Source organism: Phallusia mammillata, chromosome 3, assembly GCF_965637545.1.
Source record: "Phallusia mammillata chromosome 3, kaPhaMamm4.hap1.1, whole genome shotgun sequence".
NCBI classification, from domain to species: Eukaryota; Metazoa; Chordata; class Ascidiacea; order Phlebobranchia; family Ascidiidae; genus Phallusia; species Phallusia mammillata.
In genome coordinates this window covers 5,207,277-5,223,361 of record NC_137254.1, presented here as the reverse complement: position 1 = coordinate 5,223,361, position 16,085 = coordinate 5,207,277, and the positions used below count along the sequence as shown (strand labels likewise).

The 16,085-nt window shown below is 37.7% G+C and overlaps 2 protein-coding genes and 1 non-coding gene across 5 annotated transcripts; 1 reads left to right on the top strand and 2 right to left on the bottom strand.

The window, feature by feature from the left end:
* Positions 1-219: 219 nt before the first annotated feature.
* On the bottom strand, positions 220-6,244 carry LOC145219306 (uncharacterized). The gene is made up of 3 exons (XM_080086685.1): positions 6,145-6,244; positions 3,889-4,485; positions 220-3,846 (listed from the first exon to the last, which is right to left on the bottom strand). Exons 1-3 carry the CDS (start codon positions 6,242-6,244, stop codon positions 788-790), a joined length of 3,756 nt encoding a protein of 1,251 aa, XP_079942811.1. The 3' UTR covers positions 220-787.
* Trnas-gga (transfer RNA serine (anticodon GGA)) lies at positions 5,266-5,339 on the bottom strand. Its single transcript has one exon. It is a non-coding gene; the product is annotated as a tRNA-Ser (tRNA).
* A 2,668-nt stretch (positions 6,245-8,912) lies between the features above and the next one.
* LOC145220022 (uncharacterized) lies at positions 8,913-14,662 on the top strand. Of its 3 annotated transcripts, XM_080087307.1 has the most exons (4): positions 8,914-9,136; positions 9,521-9,631; positions 10,431-12,495; positions 12,628-14,662. In XM_080087307.1, exons 2-4 carry the CDS (start codon positions 9,532-9,534, stop codon positions 14,135-14,137), a joined length of 3,675 nt encoding a protein of 1,224 aa, XP_079943433.1. In that variant the 5' UTR covers positions 8,914-9,136; positions 9,521-9,531; the 3' UTR covers positions 14,138-14,662. The 3 variants fall into 3 exon arrangements, with proteins under 3 accessions (XP_079943432.1, XP_079943433.1, XP_079943434.1); XM_080087306.1 differs by having other exon boundaries at positions 8,913-9,136; positions 10,431-14,662; XM_080087308.1 differs by lacking the exon at positions 8,914-9,136 and having other exon boundaries at positions 9,565-9,631; positions 10,426-14,662.
* Positions 14,663-16,085: the final 1,423 nt, after the last annotated feature.

Below are 16,085 nucleotides of genomic sequence, written 5' to 3'. Positions count from 1 at the left end.
CACATTTGTACAGAAAATCAAAAACTAGATAATATGGTAAACATGGCACCATGAGTTTCTCTCAAAAGGCATTTGTTACAAAGTGGCGTTGACAAAAATGCAATTGAGGCAAATACAAGAGGTTTGTAACATAATATAACGACATTGTATTTTTTTAAATCTTTCGGAAAACATTGAAAAATTGACGTTGTAGAAAATATATTAATGGTATCAAATTTCCAAGTCATACAGGGACCGATACAATAAAGATTATACAAATTGCATTCCAACAGGTTTCCATGTATAACATGTGATATCAATGCATTCAACAAAAAAGATAAAAATGACTGCACTGTTTTGTTAGTGCGTTTTTCGATTTGACAATTAAATTGTTACGATTGTGATCAGCCCCTAAAGTAAAAGCAGATTGGCGATGATGGCACATTTATGTACAAACCTTAGTACGCCAGGCCTAGAAAAAAAGCCATACGGAATAAAATAGTTCATCTAAGCATTTAAACATGCTGCATAGGCCTGCTATGGGTTTCGAACGCGCTACAGGAGCCTATTCGGGACTAGAGCAGTACCAAGTAAGCTACACGAGCTTGGTAAAAAGCTTGTCGAAAATTGCACCGTCGCCTGCCTTGTATGCTGCACATGCCAGCTTTGTATTTGGGGATCGCCAATTCAGTCTTTCCTATGTAATGACAAATTTATCAATAACGGGACAATGCTAAAGCGATGTCATATCAATTTATAGTTTAATAGGCCTGGCGCACTATAATGTACAAAGAGTATTTGGCGATTTTTATCTAACTATCTCCACTACTCTGTTAGCTTCTCGTGGTGGTCTATCAGCATTGTGTCTCACAGCTAAATTGGACGCACGACTAAACAAATCCCGAAGTGATGATAATTTCTTTCTCAAGCTTTTCTTTGCTCTCGCAAAATGCTCCTCAATTGATTTTGAGTAGATCAAAGGATTAAGGGCGCTGTTGATTGGAAGTAACAGACAAGCACTCAACACATAAGCATCTGGTGGCATCTTGATTCCTCCGACACTCAAATATCCCATGACACAAATTGGAATCCAGCAACAGAAGTCGGTCAAAATCAACCTTGCGATTCTCTTTTGCATCGTGGTGCTAGCATCAGAGCTGCGGGAAGATTTCATGCGGTTGCTCTGTTTGTAAATGTAGATATAGGCACCCACCATGTAGCCGAACATGAGGAAGTTGATTGTGATGAGAACAGTTGAATATTCCCAAGCGAATTCATTGACCCTTACAAATAAACGTGGCATGCATACGCTGGTGTCACCATAGTATCCAAACTCTCCCCTGATTATATTATGAGGGAATGTTTCCTTAATTGTGTGTTTTACATTGCTCCAACCCTCTGGTTTGACATTGGTAACTCTTTCAGCAAGAAGTGATATGTTTTTTCTGGAAACAAAATCGTTTCCGAAAATGTAATTAGGAAACCAAACACCATGTGCAAAATATTCCGAAGTGACCTGAAGTAAAGGAACGGTTGCCAAAATAACAGCTGAAATCCAGCAAAACAACTCTATCAAGAGAATTCTTCGGACACCGACAGTTCGATTAATTAAAGGTTTAATGGTTGATAGCAGGCGAAATGTGGTCATAGCTGTCATAGTAAAAGCTGATGCTTCAGAAGAAAAGACTGCAAGAGCTCCAAGTCCTGAACACATGCTGCTTGATCTCCATTCTTTGTCAAACAAACAGTATGAGCCAGAAAATTTGGTTGATTGCACTATAATTACAAGCAGATAAACTCCCATGAGGAAATCAGAGACACATAAGTTCAAAACAAAAACACTTGTGTTGATAAATCCCTTTTTGCTCTTTTTTACTTTTGTTAAGCTGTAACTAACTGTAATGAACACAAACAAATTTGCCGCTAAGGCTATTACCGCTGTTATCCAGAAAATTGCTCGATATACTTGATTGGCAATCATTTCATTGACATCTGCAAACGCGTCCCCAACCAAGTTCACACATTCATCACTTCCGTCCGAACAGTCTTGTATACCGTTTTGTACTAGCTTCTTTTGAATAGACAATGGCTGCTGATTTGTACAATAAAATCGTTTCTCTTCGCAACGGCATTTAAATTCATCCGATTCATCGTCGCAATCTATGACACCATCACAAAGTGTTTTCTTGTCAATCGAAATTTTCTCATTTGTTTTGCAATAATACCGACTGTTTTGGCAAAGTTCCTTTGTTTCATCAGAGCCATCGGAGCAGTCATTTGAACCATCGCACACTTGGGTCCTTTTGATGCTAATCTGTCCATTTGAGAAACAATAAAACCTATCAGGACAATCCAATTCACCTGTCAACCACATATCGTCCATGATAACTCCATCACATATTGCACAAAATGTTTTTATGATATTTTGAGACCAGATAGAAACTGTATCAAACCAAGGCCTTAAAAATTTGTTGTAGTCTTTCGAACTCCAGAATGCTTCACGATCCATGTTTGCCGAACACTGAGTCTGTCGAAAGTTGTTTGGAGACGAACAGTATTTTGTGTTAATTTGATCAACACATTGCACACTTGCATTGCACAACTTTCCACTTTGAACTGAACATACAGTGTTGTTTTCACAATACATCTGATTGGATTGACAGGAACCTCTAATATCGTTACACAAACTTTGATTCAAACACAAACACTCATCTGACAAATCAAAGCAATCCACTATTCCGTCACAAACTTGCTTGGGTGATATGATCAACTTCTTATCTAAGCACTGAAAACATCGAAACTGTCCGTTGACAAAACAGAGATCAGATTTATCAGAACATTGAGCCACGGAATCGTAGACGTTGACTTGTGGTAAAACGCAAACACCTTGTCTAGTTAAACCAGAACATTTAAATCCAAATCCCTCTACAATTTCGTCGCTGTTATCACTGCAACTATTAATTAAGTCACAGAAGTCGTTGACATTAGTAATCTGTTCATTTTCACAAACAAATGTTTCCCAGCAAAATGTTTGTGGAGTTTCGCATTCCGTAGACACACATAAACCTGTTGTAGTTGTGCAATTATTAATGTTATCAGCACATGATGGTTGCATTACAGTAGTGCACACTGGCGGAATTGGGGAATAGACAAGGTAGTTATTATGTTTTACACCTTTACAAGTTGTGACAAACATTGTACAAGACTGGCATGTAAAGCTTGATACTGAGCAAATTTCGTCACTGCCATCAGAACAATCTTTTACTCCGTCACCTAACCAGTCGAAAGGTATGCATCTGCCAGTAGATGGGCAATGTTTGGTACCAGTATCACACGGACATCTTGAGTAAACTCCAGAGCAGTTACATGTGTGATGTGTCTCATCGCTACCATCAAAACAGTCATGATTTCCATCACACAACAAAGATCGATCGATACAACTTCCCTCCATACCAATGCATTGTTTGGTACCAACACATGCGCATTCAAACTGATTAGCTGGACAAGTGCAATTCATTTCATCACTACCATCTCCGCAGTCATTTATTTTGTTACATCGCCAATCAGGTTGGATACAACCAAATCCATTTGTGCAGTTGGCTGTTTTGTAACAATCACATTCAAATTTATGATCTGGACAAGTACAGTTAACCTCATCACTCCAATCGCCACATTCTGTTTGTCCATTGCATTGTAGTTCGTTTTTGATGCAACCAAATTTGTTCTCGCAGATCTTTGTTCCATAACAATCGCATTGAAACGTACCAGCTGGACAAGTACAATTAGTTTCATCACTCCAATCTCCACAATCATTCTTTCCATTGCATTGCAGGTCAATGCTAACACAGTTGTAACCGTTCGTGCAGTTGTTTGTTTTAAAACAATTACATTCAAACTTATCAGCTGGACAAGTGCAATTAGCCTCATCAATCCAATCTCCACAGTCATTTCTACCATCGCATACTTTGTTTTTGTTGATGCAACTTTTATTCTCATCACAGTTTTCTGTTTTGTAGCAATCGCACTGAAAATGATCTACAGGACAAGTGCAGTTAAACTCATCACTCCAATCTCCACAGTCGTCAACTCCGTTGCATTGTTTACTTTTTGGCAGACAGCTGTTGTGTAGATTGCCATCACTGCAGTTGTTTGTTTTGTAACAATCACATTCGAACTTACTAGCTGGACAAGAGCAGTTAAATTCATCACTGCCATCCAAACAGTCCATCTCCATATTACATAGGCGATTGTCTGGTATACAACTACGTTTGCCTTTACAAGTAGTGTTAAAACAGTCACACTGAAACCAGCCTTCTTGACAAACTTGATTATACTCGTCACTCCAATCTTCACAGTCATTCGACCAGTTGTTTACCCTGGACATCTTAATGCATCCTGGTTGTTTACACCGACCAAATTTGTGACATTCGCATTCGAACATTGAAGAAGGACAGGTGCAGTTGGGATCGCGGTACGGTTTCTCGCACACTGAGAGATTTTCAGGTTCTGTAATTAGAAAACAGCAAATAATATCAAAGACATTTTTTAATTTAAAAAATGAAGCTTTATATTCAACTATAAAATTTGCTTTTAAGCAATAACTTCGAGTTGGTTGCAAGCAAATAAAACAGAGATTTATTCATATGAGTTGTCGGGGACATATTTTATAAATAAAGGCAGTCAATAAATTCAGCTTTTTAATGCACAATCAATTTGCAGGCAGAAATTCATTAGAAGTAATTGATTAATTAGGTCGTTGGCGTTTAATACAAAACCTATGAAATGTAAATACACTTTTCCGAGCCAAAATCAGGCTAATTTCTATTTAGTCAGGCATAAACGCGCTATTAGTTGTCGGGAAGTGCATTAGCATGTTTTGAAGCTGCTAGTACGTTCACGTTTTGGCAGGGGAATTTCCCTCAAAGTATACGCGTTAACTACGCATACGGACTGCCAAGCTAATTATTAAACTCATTCAAGTGGCCATAAAAAGTTTAATATCGCTCTTGATAATGCTGATCTTTTAAAATTAGCCTGTTTTATTTAAATGATGTTGATATTTCTAGAAAAGCTTCGTTTTGTGTATTTAAGTATTGTTTGTAGACTACAATGCAGCATAAAAATATCAGATTAAAAACATTAATTTTTATCAACTAAAACTGAAACCAAATATGTCGTGCAATTTTAGTTTATCACAGTACGCCAGGCCCATTGAAGGCGCTATACCGAATCAGCCGGTCACCAAGCATTCACCACCATATGGCAAGGCGTAGGCTAGAAAAATCTAGCCTGCGGTGGGATTCGAACCCACGACAGGAGTCTTTCCGGGACTCGCGCTCTACCAACTGAGCTACACAGGCTCAGTGGAGAATCCGCCGAAAGTCGAATCACAAGCACCGTTGCCTGCCTCGTATGCTGCACATGTCAGCTTCGTAGTAGGGGATCGCCAGATTGACCAGTATCAGTTAAGATGAACATAAATTCATAACTGGGATCAGCCCTGAAGCGTCTATGCAGACCAGCGATCACGGCACACTCATATATAAATCACAGTACGCCAGGCCCATTGAAGGCGCTATACCGAATCAGCCGGTCAGTAGGGGATCGCCAGATTGGTAGAAAAAAAAACAAGCCGAAATACCCATTAGTAGCAGACATCTAGCTGTCGTTCTATCTTCTTCGTCATATAAGCGCGGTCTATTTTGAGACCGTTTTATTATAGCGTGGATTTTCCGCTTAAAATTGCTTTGACGCATATATAATGAGTTTAGGCGTTTCCCCATAGCTATTGCGTACTTGAATGTTATGAGCATGCGAACGATCAAAACAGAGATAAAGCTATTTCCCCTAAAAACGTGTAGACTGTCTGAAGTTCTATACTTCATTTAATAAAGATCCTAAACACTGCATGGAAAGTTATTTACTATACGCTTCATTTATTCCATGGTTTTTAAGTTTACCATGAATTTAACAAGGCAAATGGTGAAATAAACCTAAGAGAGTGGGCAAAACTAACGTAAGTTTATGTAAAACTTTGGGTAGGTTTGTCCTTACTTTAGATAAGCGTTTTACTTCGTCGCCTAAGCTGTTAAATCGTGAACACTACAGCTTACATCTTAGATAACACATGTATCATTTCGCGCTGAATAATTTAACTAATCTTACTTGTATAAGGTTGAGGAGCGATGCTAAAATCCTCCTTTGGACAAATACCTTCCGCACATCCGATGATTCCAGTAAATAGTAAAACCAAAATTTTCCACATGATTATTATTTCTATAAAACGACTCTAGCTTATGCCTGTATGTATACAAACCAATTTTAAGCGCAAATGTCTAGTTGTAAAATCTGTTGTTAGCTTTTCCAAATAAATAGAACCGAAGTATAATATGTCGAATCTAAATGTGGCTTTCATTTAAAACTTAAAGTTAAACCGTTACCAGTAAAATATATTTAAACTCTAAATCCAACAAAATGTAGCTATTTTTATCGCTTTTGCACTAATATCGTATGTACACTATATTATGGCTTCGTAAAAGTCTTTTATGTATTTCGGTACAACTAAACCAACGTATTGCAAAGAATTACGTCATTTGTGTAGCACTAAAATTATTATGCCTCTCCTGCCAAATGCAATACACCTTTTTGCAAACTTTAAACTAAGTATTTCAGATTAAAACAATCAAAAACTTGACACATTGGAATTGTTGTTTTTCAACAACAAGCACAGCTCAACAAACTAAAAACACAACTGAGCTTTACAAACAAATATGCATCGCAAAAAATCCAATTAGATTATTGACATATCTTCGCCTACGGCAGAAATCTTTTTTACACGATTTGTGATTCACAACGCAGAGAGATAATTGGTTCGGTCGTGCTTTGTATCAGTCGGGCTTGTGAAGAAAGGCGACACAAAAAAAGGAAGAAAATTGACAGCGATGCTCAAACCCAAACAAATGGCTGTCAGTGAACAAATCGTTGCTCGTATTAACTATTAAGTAATAAACCAGTGAATTTGGTGCAATTGCAAGTTAGTATCCAACTTTACCTTTGAGTGTACATCGAAGTTCATGAAATGTAATACCTTGGTCTATACCAAATTAATACCTGTCGGATTTTTCAACCAAAACATGTTTGATTAAAATCTTTCCTGATGTTAGTAGGTAGAATACCGTATTTACTCGATTGTAAGCCGCGGCTTATATTGTTTTTTAGCTGCCGTTTGTGCGGCTTATAATCGAGGGCGGCTTATATTTTAATTTATACGGATATTATTTCTATACTCCAACATTTTAAATTAATTGGGATTCAAAACATGTATGCGTGTACAGATTATACGTCGATATACGTTCTGTTGGGCACAGTTATCAACGTAGTTAACAGATATGGGCAAATAGTCATGCCATATAACAACAGAAAGATGTATTAAGAAACAATCGCATCGAAAATTTCAGCGTGCGGCTTACAATCGAGGGCGCATTACATTATTTTTTTAACACCTCAACATGCGGCTCACAATCGAGGGCGGCTTACAATCGAGTAAATACGGTAATAGCATAAAAATTTGGTTTAATACAAGATCAAACTGCCTGCCTGTACCCTTTATGATATTGCATTAAATATTCTACACATCGCAGCTGTTTAAAATACCCTTCCAACGCAATATTTTTGCACGCGCATTTAACTTTCCTACCAATTTCCGGTTCGTGACGAATTAGGGGTCATTGCGTCATAGCGTTTGTCATGAGAAAGGCATCTCAGAAAAAAAGCGCGGAACACTGTGAAAAACTCCCCCGCGCTTTTATTTTCATCATCGCCATGCTCAGATTGTAACACAATATCAATGTAAATTGCCTAGACATGACATTGGCCCTTAAGGTAAGACAGACTTCAAGGCAGAATAACAAAAATATGGACCACGATGCTTTTGCCAAAAGTTGCTGTTAAATTTTAAACAAAATGCATGCACTCTACTATATGCGTTTTTTACACAGATTATCATGTCTTGCTTGGGCAATTAACAATGTGACTTAGAATACCTAAAGCAGATTTCTTAACAAGCTTCGTGCAGTCAAACACACGATCAGTTGCTTCCTGCTGTCAACCACAGCAACCTAAAGTGGGTTTTCTAACAGGCTTGTGCTGTAAACCATCGCCCAAATTAATTACTAGTTCTCTCGATTGAAGTGCGTTCCCTATAACGAGATTAGTGTTCGCAACAATAGCGCTTGTTACATACCCGACTTTGCGGGCTGGAAGCGGGTTTCGCAACAAGTTTGTGCATCCAACTAAGGCTTTTGTTTTATGCACGACTTTGTATGCTTTAAAGCGTGTTTTAACGAGCTTTGTGCAGTTAACAATAACACTTGTTACATGCACGGCTTTGCATTCATAAATTAAGTTCCTTAAATATCTCCTTGTTGTCAACATATGCGTTTGTTTAATGCACAGCTTTGCATGCTTAAAAGTGCGTTTTGACGAGCTTTGTGTAGTCAACATAAGCGTTTGTTTTATGCACGACTTAGCAAGCCCAAAACGAGTTTTCTAACGAGTTTAATCTTCAGTCGTTCCATGCGCAACGTTTACTCGAACAGTTGAAGCCGCATATATCAGGCGAGAGATGGAACTGTCAATCATAGCGTGCATTTTTTCTGTCCGCCGTTGCGCATAAGCGCGTCTGACACCCGTCACGAATGACGTGCATTTCTCTTCATTGTGATTCATAATGACGTAAAACTTTTTTCTCGCTTGAGGCGGCGGGGTGTTCACAATATCACCTGTTCTGTTTGTCATGCTGTTGTTGTCCTACCACAGTTTTACATGCTGCTGCTGTTGTTGTGGTTTGTTATTGTAGCATTGTGTTTGTATTGCAAAGTTCAGAAATATGTTCTATTTGAGAATTTTTAATTTGTGGTAACTGACCTATATGATTTTGCAAGATGTAGTAATGATTTTGTGTTGAACGAAATGCACGAACTGTTGATGCCATTTGGTTGTTTAGGTGCCAACAAAAGGCAGATACAAGTTGGCATAGTTAGGCCAGGTGTCACAACTGAATGTTGAAGTGAAAAACTTAGGCAATATGATTGTCAAATAAGCGGACTACTCAGACATTTAAGATCTACAGACAGTGTACGCTGTATCGACCTGTAAGGTACGGTAAGACATTGGCCGTACACGCTAGCAAACCCAAGCTTTGGCACTCTAGTTTGTAGGGTCATACAGTCTGAAGCTAACTTTGTATTGCATTGACGCATTGCTTTTATGTTTACGATGTAGTTTGTTAGTTTCTGCGTTGAATTATTATTAGGATACTTGTCTGTTTTTGCCGACAACTGTATAAACATTTAAAGATGAAAATAACGGCCCAAATAGACGTAAAACGTTTGAAAAATAGAGCATTTCACTTTTTACGTCTATTTGGGCCGTTATTTTCATCATTAAACTTATAAACAGATCTGTACATAGTGTTCCAAAATACACAAACATTATAAGTGGAATGTTATTAAGAAAGTGTATTAACAACCGTATTTTTTAGTTAACGCTAGGATGTTACTGATATTCCTTGTAATGCTGTCTGGTATAGTCGGATGCTTGGAAGATAAATGTCCTGGAGAGGATTTCAGCATTGCTCCACGTCCGTATAAAAGTAAGATGACTTGATTGAATTATTCAGTAGGCTCAGTGCTGGGTGTGATACATACTAAACCACTGTGATTCTTTATTCTCAGTTTGTGGCCAGTTAATACTCAGTCAAATAGGCAACCAGATATCTTGTATTAAATTGCCCAATCTCTAATCTCATAGCATCCACAAATAGGCGCAGCAAATAGTCTCAAATTCTTGAAATTGGCGTCATTAAATTATTGTCAAATAGCGAGATAATATTACAATTGCAGATTTATGCTTTTTGCCCTGAAGTCTACAGTTTTATTCATATACATTGTTAAACAACCCTTTAAACCAGTGAATCTCATCATTTTTCGTGCCTGTATCTTTTTTGCATGTTTTAATTTTTTGCATTGTTTGATTTTAATTACTTACAAAAACAGCTTATATCGAAATGTTACAACTGTCATATAATTCAGTGGTATTACAAACTTTTATTGGTAAACATATATCTAAAACCACACAGAAATCTTACTTAACCGTCGCACCATTATAGCATCGGTCTCCTGTTTACGAACAGCTGAATAAAACATTACTAAATTGCCAAGATTGGTGTAATATACGTGTCAAGGACATTGAACTATTTAAAAATAATGATTATAAGTTTTGTACGGTAAAGGTAACACATACTGCTCAGTTTTATTCAAACAATGTAGGTTTTCATGTTTGTTTACCAACCAACCTCATTGTGCTGCTTGTGTTTACAGAAAATAAATATACTGAACAATTTTATGACATAAAACATTTTCCTACATTTAATTGAAACCTTTTCAGCGCAGAACCTAAAAATATCCCGGTCTGCGAGAAACCATACCGCGGTCCCAACTGCACCTGTCCTTCTTCAATGTTCGAATGTGCTTGTCACAAGTTTGGTCAGTGTGGGGACAAACCAGGATGCATTAAGATGTCCAAGGTTAACAACTGGGGAAATGACTGTGAAGATTGGAGCGACGAATTAAGTGACATTTGCCCTACAGGCAGTTTTCAGTGTGACTGTTTCAATACCACTTGTAAAGGTCGACGTAGTTGTATACCAGAGGATCGACGATGCGATAAGGAAATTGATTGTTTAGATGGCAGTGATGAAGTTAATTGCTCTTGTCCAGATGATAAGTTTGAATGTGATTGTTACAAAACAAGTAACTGCACTTCCTCATTTTTCTTCGCTGGCTGCTTGCCCAAAACCAAACAATGTAATGGAATGGACGACTGTGGAGATTGGAGTGACGAACTCGATTGCCCATGTCCGGCTGATCAGTTTAACTGCAATTGCTACAAAACTAACAACTGTGAGTTGGGAAAAAATTGCATCAACAAAAATCAGTTATGTGACGGCAGTAACGACTGTGGAGATTGGATTGATGAGGTTAACTGCACATGTCCAGTTGATCATTTTGAATGTGATTGTTATAGAACAAATAATTGCACAAACCGTCATTATTGTGTACGCAAAGACTTACTGTGTGACGGAAATGATGACTGTGGAGATTGGAGTGATGAAGTTAATTGCACTTGTCCAGATCATAAGTTTGAATGCGAATGTTATAAAACAAACAGTTGTAAAATTGGCACCGGCTGCATTAAGAACAGCTGGCATTGTGACGGAAATGATGACTGTGGAGATTGGAGTGATGAGGCTAATTGTACTTGTCCAGATCATAAATTCGAATGCGATTGTTACCAAACAAAGAACTGCAAAAATGGATTGGGTTGTTTTACAAAAGAATGGCAGTGTAACAAAATTAATGAATGTGGAGATGGCAGTGATGAAATGAATTGCACTTGTCCTGCTCATCTGTTTGAATGTGCATGTGTTGGCACAAAACGATGCATTGGCATGGAGGGAAGTTGTATTGATCGAAGTTTATTGTGTGATGGAAATCGTGACTGTTTTGATGGTACTGACGAGACACATCGCACATGTAACTGCTCTGGAGTTTATGCAAGATGTCCGTGTGACCCTAGTAACAAACATTGCCCATCTACTGGCAGATGCATACCATTTGACTGGTTAGGTGACGAAGTAGAAGATTGTTCTGATCGGAGTGACGAACTGTGTTCGTTCTCCAACTTCACATGTCAATCTTGCGCAATGTTTGCCACAACTTGCAAGAGTGAACAACTTGCCAGATATCTTGTATATTCAACGGTTCCAGCAGAATGCAATACTGTAATGCAACCATCGTGTGCTGATGATATTAATAACTGCGTGACAAGTAAAGTGACGTGTGTTTTGACAGCTTGCGAGACCCCAGAACAGTATTGTTGGGACATATTTGTTTGTGAAAATGAACAGGTTACTAATGTCAATGACTTTTGTAATCTTATTAATGGTTGCAGTGATAACAGCGACGAAATTGTAAATGGGTTCGGATTCAAATGCTCTGGACCATCAAGACAAGGTGTTTGTGTATTACCACAAGTCAACGTTTACGATTCAGTGGCTGAGTGTTCTGATAAGTCTGATCTTTGTTTCGTCAACGGACAGTTCAGATGTTTTCAGTGCTTAGATAAAAAGCTGATCATATCACCAAAGCAAGTATGTGACGGAATAGTGGATTGCTTTGATATGTCAGATGAGTGTTTGTGTTTAAATCAAAGTTTGTGTAACGATATTTCAGGTGCTTGTCCTCGAAAAAAGATGCACTGCCAAAATGAATATGACTGTTCGGACTTAAGCGGAAAGTTGTGCAATTCAAGTGTGCATTGTGTTGATCAAATTAACACGAAATATTGTTCGTCTTTAAAGGAAAAAGGACAGAGGCAATGTTCAGCAAATAACGAAGGCTTTGGAATTGAAAACATTTTAAGTTCTAGAAAGCACAACAAAATGTTGAGGCCATGGTATGAATATATTTCAGGTTTTGATGTGGACACAAACAAAGTTTTATGCTCGATTTGTAATGGTGTTATTTGGGATGTAATGTGGCTTCCAGGTGAATTGGATTGTCCTGATATGTTTTTTTGTTTTTCAAGTGGAGAAATCAACATCAAAGGCACTCAGGTGTGTGATGGAACAATCGATTGCTACGATGGCTCAGATGAATTTGTAGAACTTTGTAACAATACCCGGTATTATTGCAAAACAAAAGATAAAGTTTCTATCCAGAAAAATTCTGTTTGTGACGGAATGATTGACTGTGACGATAAATCAGATGAAAGCAGATGCCGTTGTGAAAGCAAACGATTTTACTGTAGAAATAAACAACCTTTATCAGTTGACTTGAAACTTGTGCAGAATGGAATTCAGGATTGTTCAGACGGAAGTGATGAATGTGTGAATTTGATTGACAATCCATTTGCAGATGTCAACGAAATGATTGCCAATGCCATATATCGAGTAATATTTTGGATAACAGCTGTCTTAGCATTGGGAGGAAACTTGTTTGTTTTGATAGCAATTACTTACAGCTTATGGACAGTAAATAAGAACCAGAATGGTTTTATTAACACTAGTGTTTTCATCATCAACCTTTGTTGCTCTGATCTACTCATGGGAATTTATTTGCTTGCAATCATAGTGCAAGGAACACAATTTTCTGGCTCCTATTGTTTATTTGATAAGGAATGGAGATCAAGCGGTTTGTGTTCAGGACTTGGAGCGCTTGCAATTGTAGCGTCTGAAGCATCTGCCTTTACAATGACAGCCATGACCACGTTTCGCCTTCTAGCAACCTTTAATCCATTACTTCATCGAACTACCAGAGTTCGCACCATAGTGCTTGTGGAATTGGTTTGTTGGCTTTCAGCTGTTGTTTTGGCGATTGTTCCTTTACTTCAGGTCTCCTCAGAATATTTTGCAAATGGCGTTTGGTTTCCAAACCATTTCTTTGAAAACGATTTTGTTTCAAGAAAAAACATGTCATTGCTTGCTACAAGAATCAAACGCAAAGAACCGGAGGGTTGGAACGATGTTATACAAACAATTAAAGAGGCATTTCCTCGTAGTCCAATTAAAGGAGGGTTCGGATATTATGGAGAAACGAGCGTCTGTTTGCCACGTTTGTTTGTCACTACCAATGAATTTGCTTGGGAATATTCAACTTTTCTCATCACAATCAACTTCCTAATGTTCATCTACATGGTGGTTGCATATGTTCTCATCTACAAACAGAGCAATCGCATGAAAGGATCCAGAAACACCGATATCAGCTCAAGTATGCAGAAAAGAATCTCGAGGTTGATTGTTACCGACTTCTGTTGCTGGATTCCAATTTGTATCATGGGATATTTGAATCTTGGAGGAATCAAAATGCCACCAGATGCTTATGTGTTGAGCGCTTGTCTGTTGCTTCCAATCAACAGCGCCCTTAATCCTTTGATTTATTCCAAATCAATTCAAGATCATTTAAACAAAGCCAAAAATAGCGTTAAAGACAAATTGTCGTCTTTGCGGGAATCCATGATTCGCTCATCAGATTTTACCGTAAGGTACGAGGCTGGCGGAGCCACTGAAAGCGACAGAGTAATTGAAATAGTGAAATAAAAGTTTCCTAAAATTTTATGAAACCTGAATATGAAGAAAATGTCTTATTCTCAATTATTAATGTAATCCTTTTAAACCATTCCATATCATGTAATCCTCTTATAATTACGATACAATATTGTTTTGTGAGTTGTTTTATACTTTCGTATGTGGTTTTCGGAACACTTGTATAAATGTTTTAAATTTAATTTGTAATGTTCCATTGAGCGGATATTCCTATGCGTATTAGAATCGTATTTACTTTGTCTGAGATAGATTAATTGGTGCTATACTTTGCCTTTTACACAACTTTAACGAAAAAGATACCTCCGCTCAAAACGTTCGCAAAAATGTTTACCTTCTTTCAAAACCTTTTTGTAATTTAAGCCTCAATGCTTAGTTTTTTGAAACTATTTTCATTGTTTTGGTGGTTTACTTGTTGCGTAAAGTCATGAAGCTTACAATTTGTAATGTTATTAAAATGTTGTTTCCTTCTTCTATTATAGTTCGATGTTTTTTTTGTAATAGAACAGGTGTTGTCTTCTTTATGTAGTTGTATTGATGAACAGAAGTAATCGAAGTAAAATAGAATAATTCAACTTAACATGCGCGGCATTATAGATGCAACGAGAAAGCATTTACCTTTCACAGAAAACTACACCAGATTAGAGTTTACTATGCTTGTTGGGTTTAAATACAATGTTAGGAATATAGTTTTCGAATGACAAATCGCGTTTGTGGATTAATTTGTTACGTCACACAAACAACTAATCAGATTTCAAACAAAGATACTTTTTGCAAATGCTTTGTTGTTGCAAATTGTTTATTTAAGGTACAACCAATTAGAATGCCCACAATGTACGAATACGCTGCATTAAACGAGAATAAAAGAAAGAAGGCAATCTGTCCGGTATGCTGTAGTCATGGGCTATCTTTGTACGCAAGGAATCTGTAAACGCAGTAAAGGATCGTTATTATACTTAACCAAAACAGTTAGGAAAAGACCAAAACAGTTGCACTCTTATTTTTTGGAAATTCTACTAACGTAAGCACTCGTATTGATTTGACCAGTCGTGGACCACTCGTGTTAGGAAAAAGGGTGAGGTTTGACGGAACTGTATAAGTTACATGTTTGGAAGACCTACAACCACACCCTGATAGTTGTTTATTAACATCACAAAATGCATTACTCAGCAATTTCAAGCAGTATTTTTCAGCTACTAAACAACAATATAACATTAGGTGTAATTGCCAATTTCAATTTTGAACTTGCGCGCCCGAACGATGTGCGAGTTTGTACACACGCTCTTTTCGAATAATGTAGATCAGTGGTGGCCAAACTACGGCCCGCGGGCCGCATCCCGCCCCCAGTCCTGTTTCATCCGGCCCGCCAAACACCTTGCCTGGTTTTTTTCCAAGCACCATATTTACCACTGTGAAGTTTTTACTCCAGACTTTAAAAGGCTTGTTCAAAATTGTGGACAGTTGCATTTATCTCATTGATATATAAACCTTAATTGTCATTCTACTACAATAATATATATTTTAATAAAGATGGCAACCAGTTAAGACAAATTTTACGTAAATCTCATTTAATCCGGCCCTCCAGTGGTAAGACAGTTGCAAATTTGGCCCTCTGGTAAAAAAGTTTGGCCACCCCTGATGTAGATCAAGACAAAATGCTGTCTTGGCCAAATGAATTAAAATGCGTACAAACTACTGGGAGCCCGAAAATATATTCTACGAAGCTTACTGTAAAACTTTTAGTAAGTTATGAGTTTTAGTAGATGGTTAAAATCGTAAATGTTAGCAGCTGCAGCTTGCTTCAACGTAGTTTGACAAAAGGACGCTGACGACTCACATGAGTAACGTAATACGTGTTTAACACAGTTAGATGTAGCGGCCCGTTACAGGATAAGCGTCGCAACTGTATTGATCCGGTTTGAATCACCTGCATTGTGTTACGGGG

Coding starts and splice junctions, on each gene's coding strand:
- LOC145219306 (XM_080086685.1), bottom strand. CDS start 6,244: ATGTGGAAAATTTTGGTTTTACTATTTACTGGAATCATCGGATGTGCG. Junction 4,486..6,144: donor CGCTCCTCAACCTTATACAA/GTAAGATTAGTT, acceptor TTCTAATTACAG/AACCTGAAAATCTCTCAGTG. Junction 3,847..3,888: donor TGATGAGGCTAATTGCACTT/GTCCAGCTGATA, acceptor TTAAAACAAACA/ACTGCACGAACGGTTACAAC.
- LOC145220022 (XM_080087306.1), top strand. CDS start 9,532: ATGTTACTGATATTCCTTGTAATGCTGTCTGGTATAGTCGGATGCTTG. Junction 9,632..10,430: donor TGCTCCACGTCCGTATAAAA/GTAAGATGACTT, acceptor TTTTCAGCGCAG/AACCTAAAAATATCCCGGTC.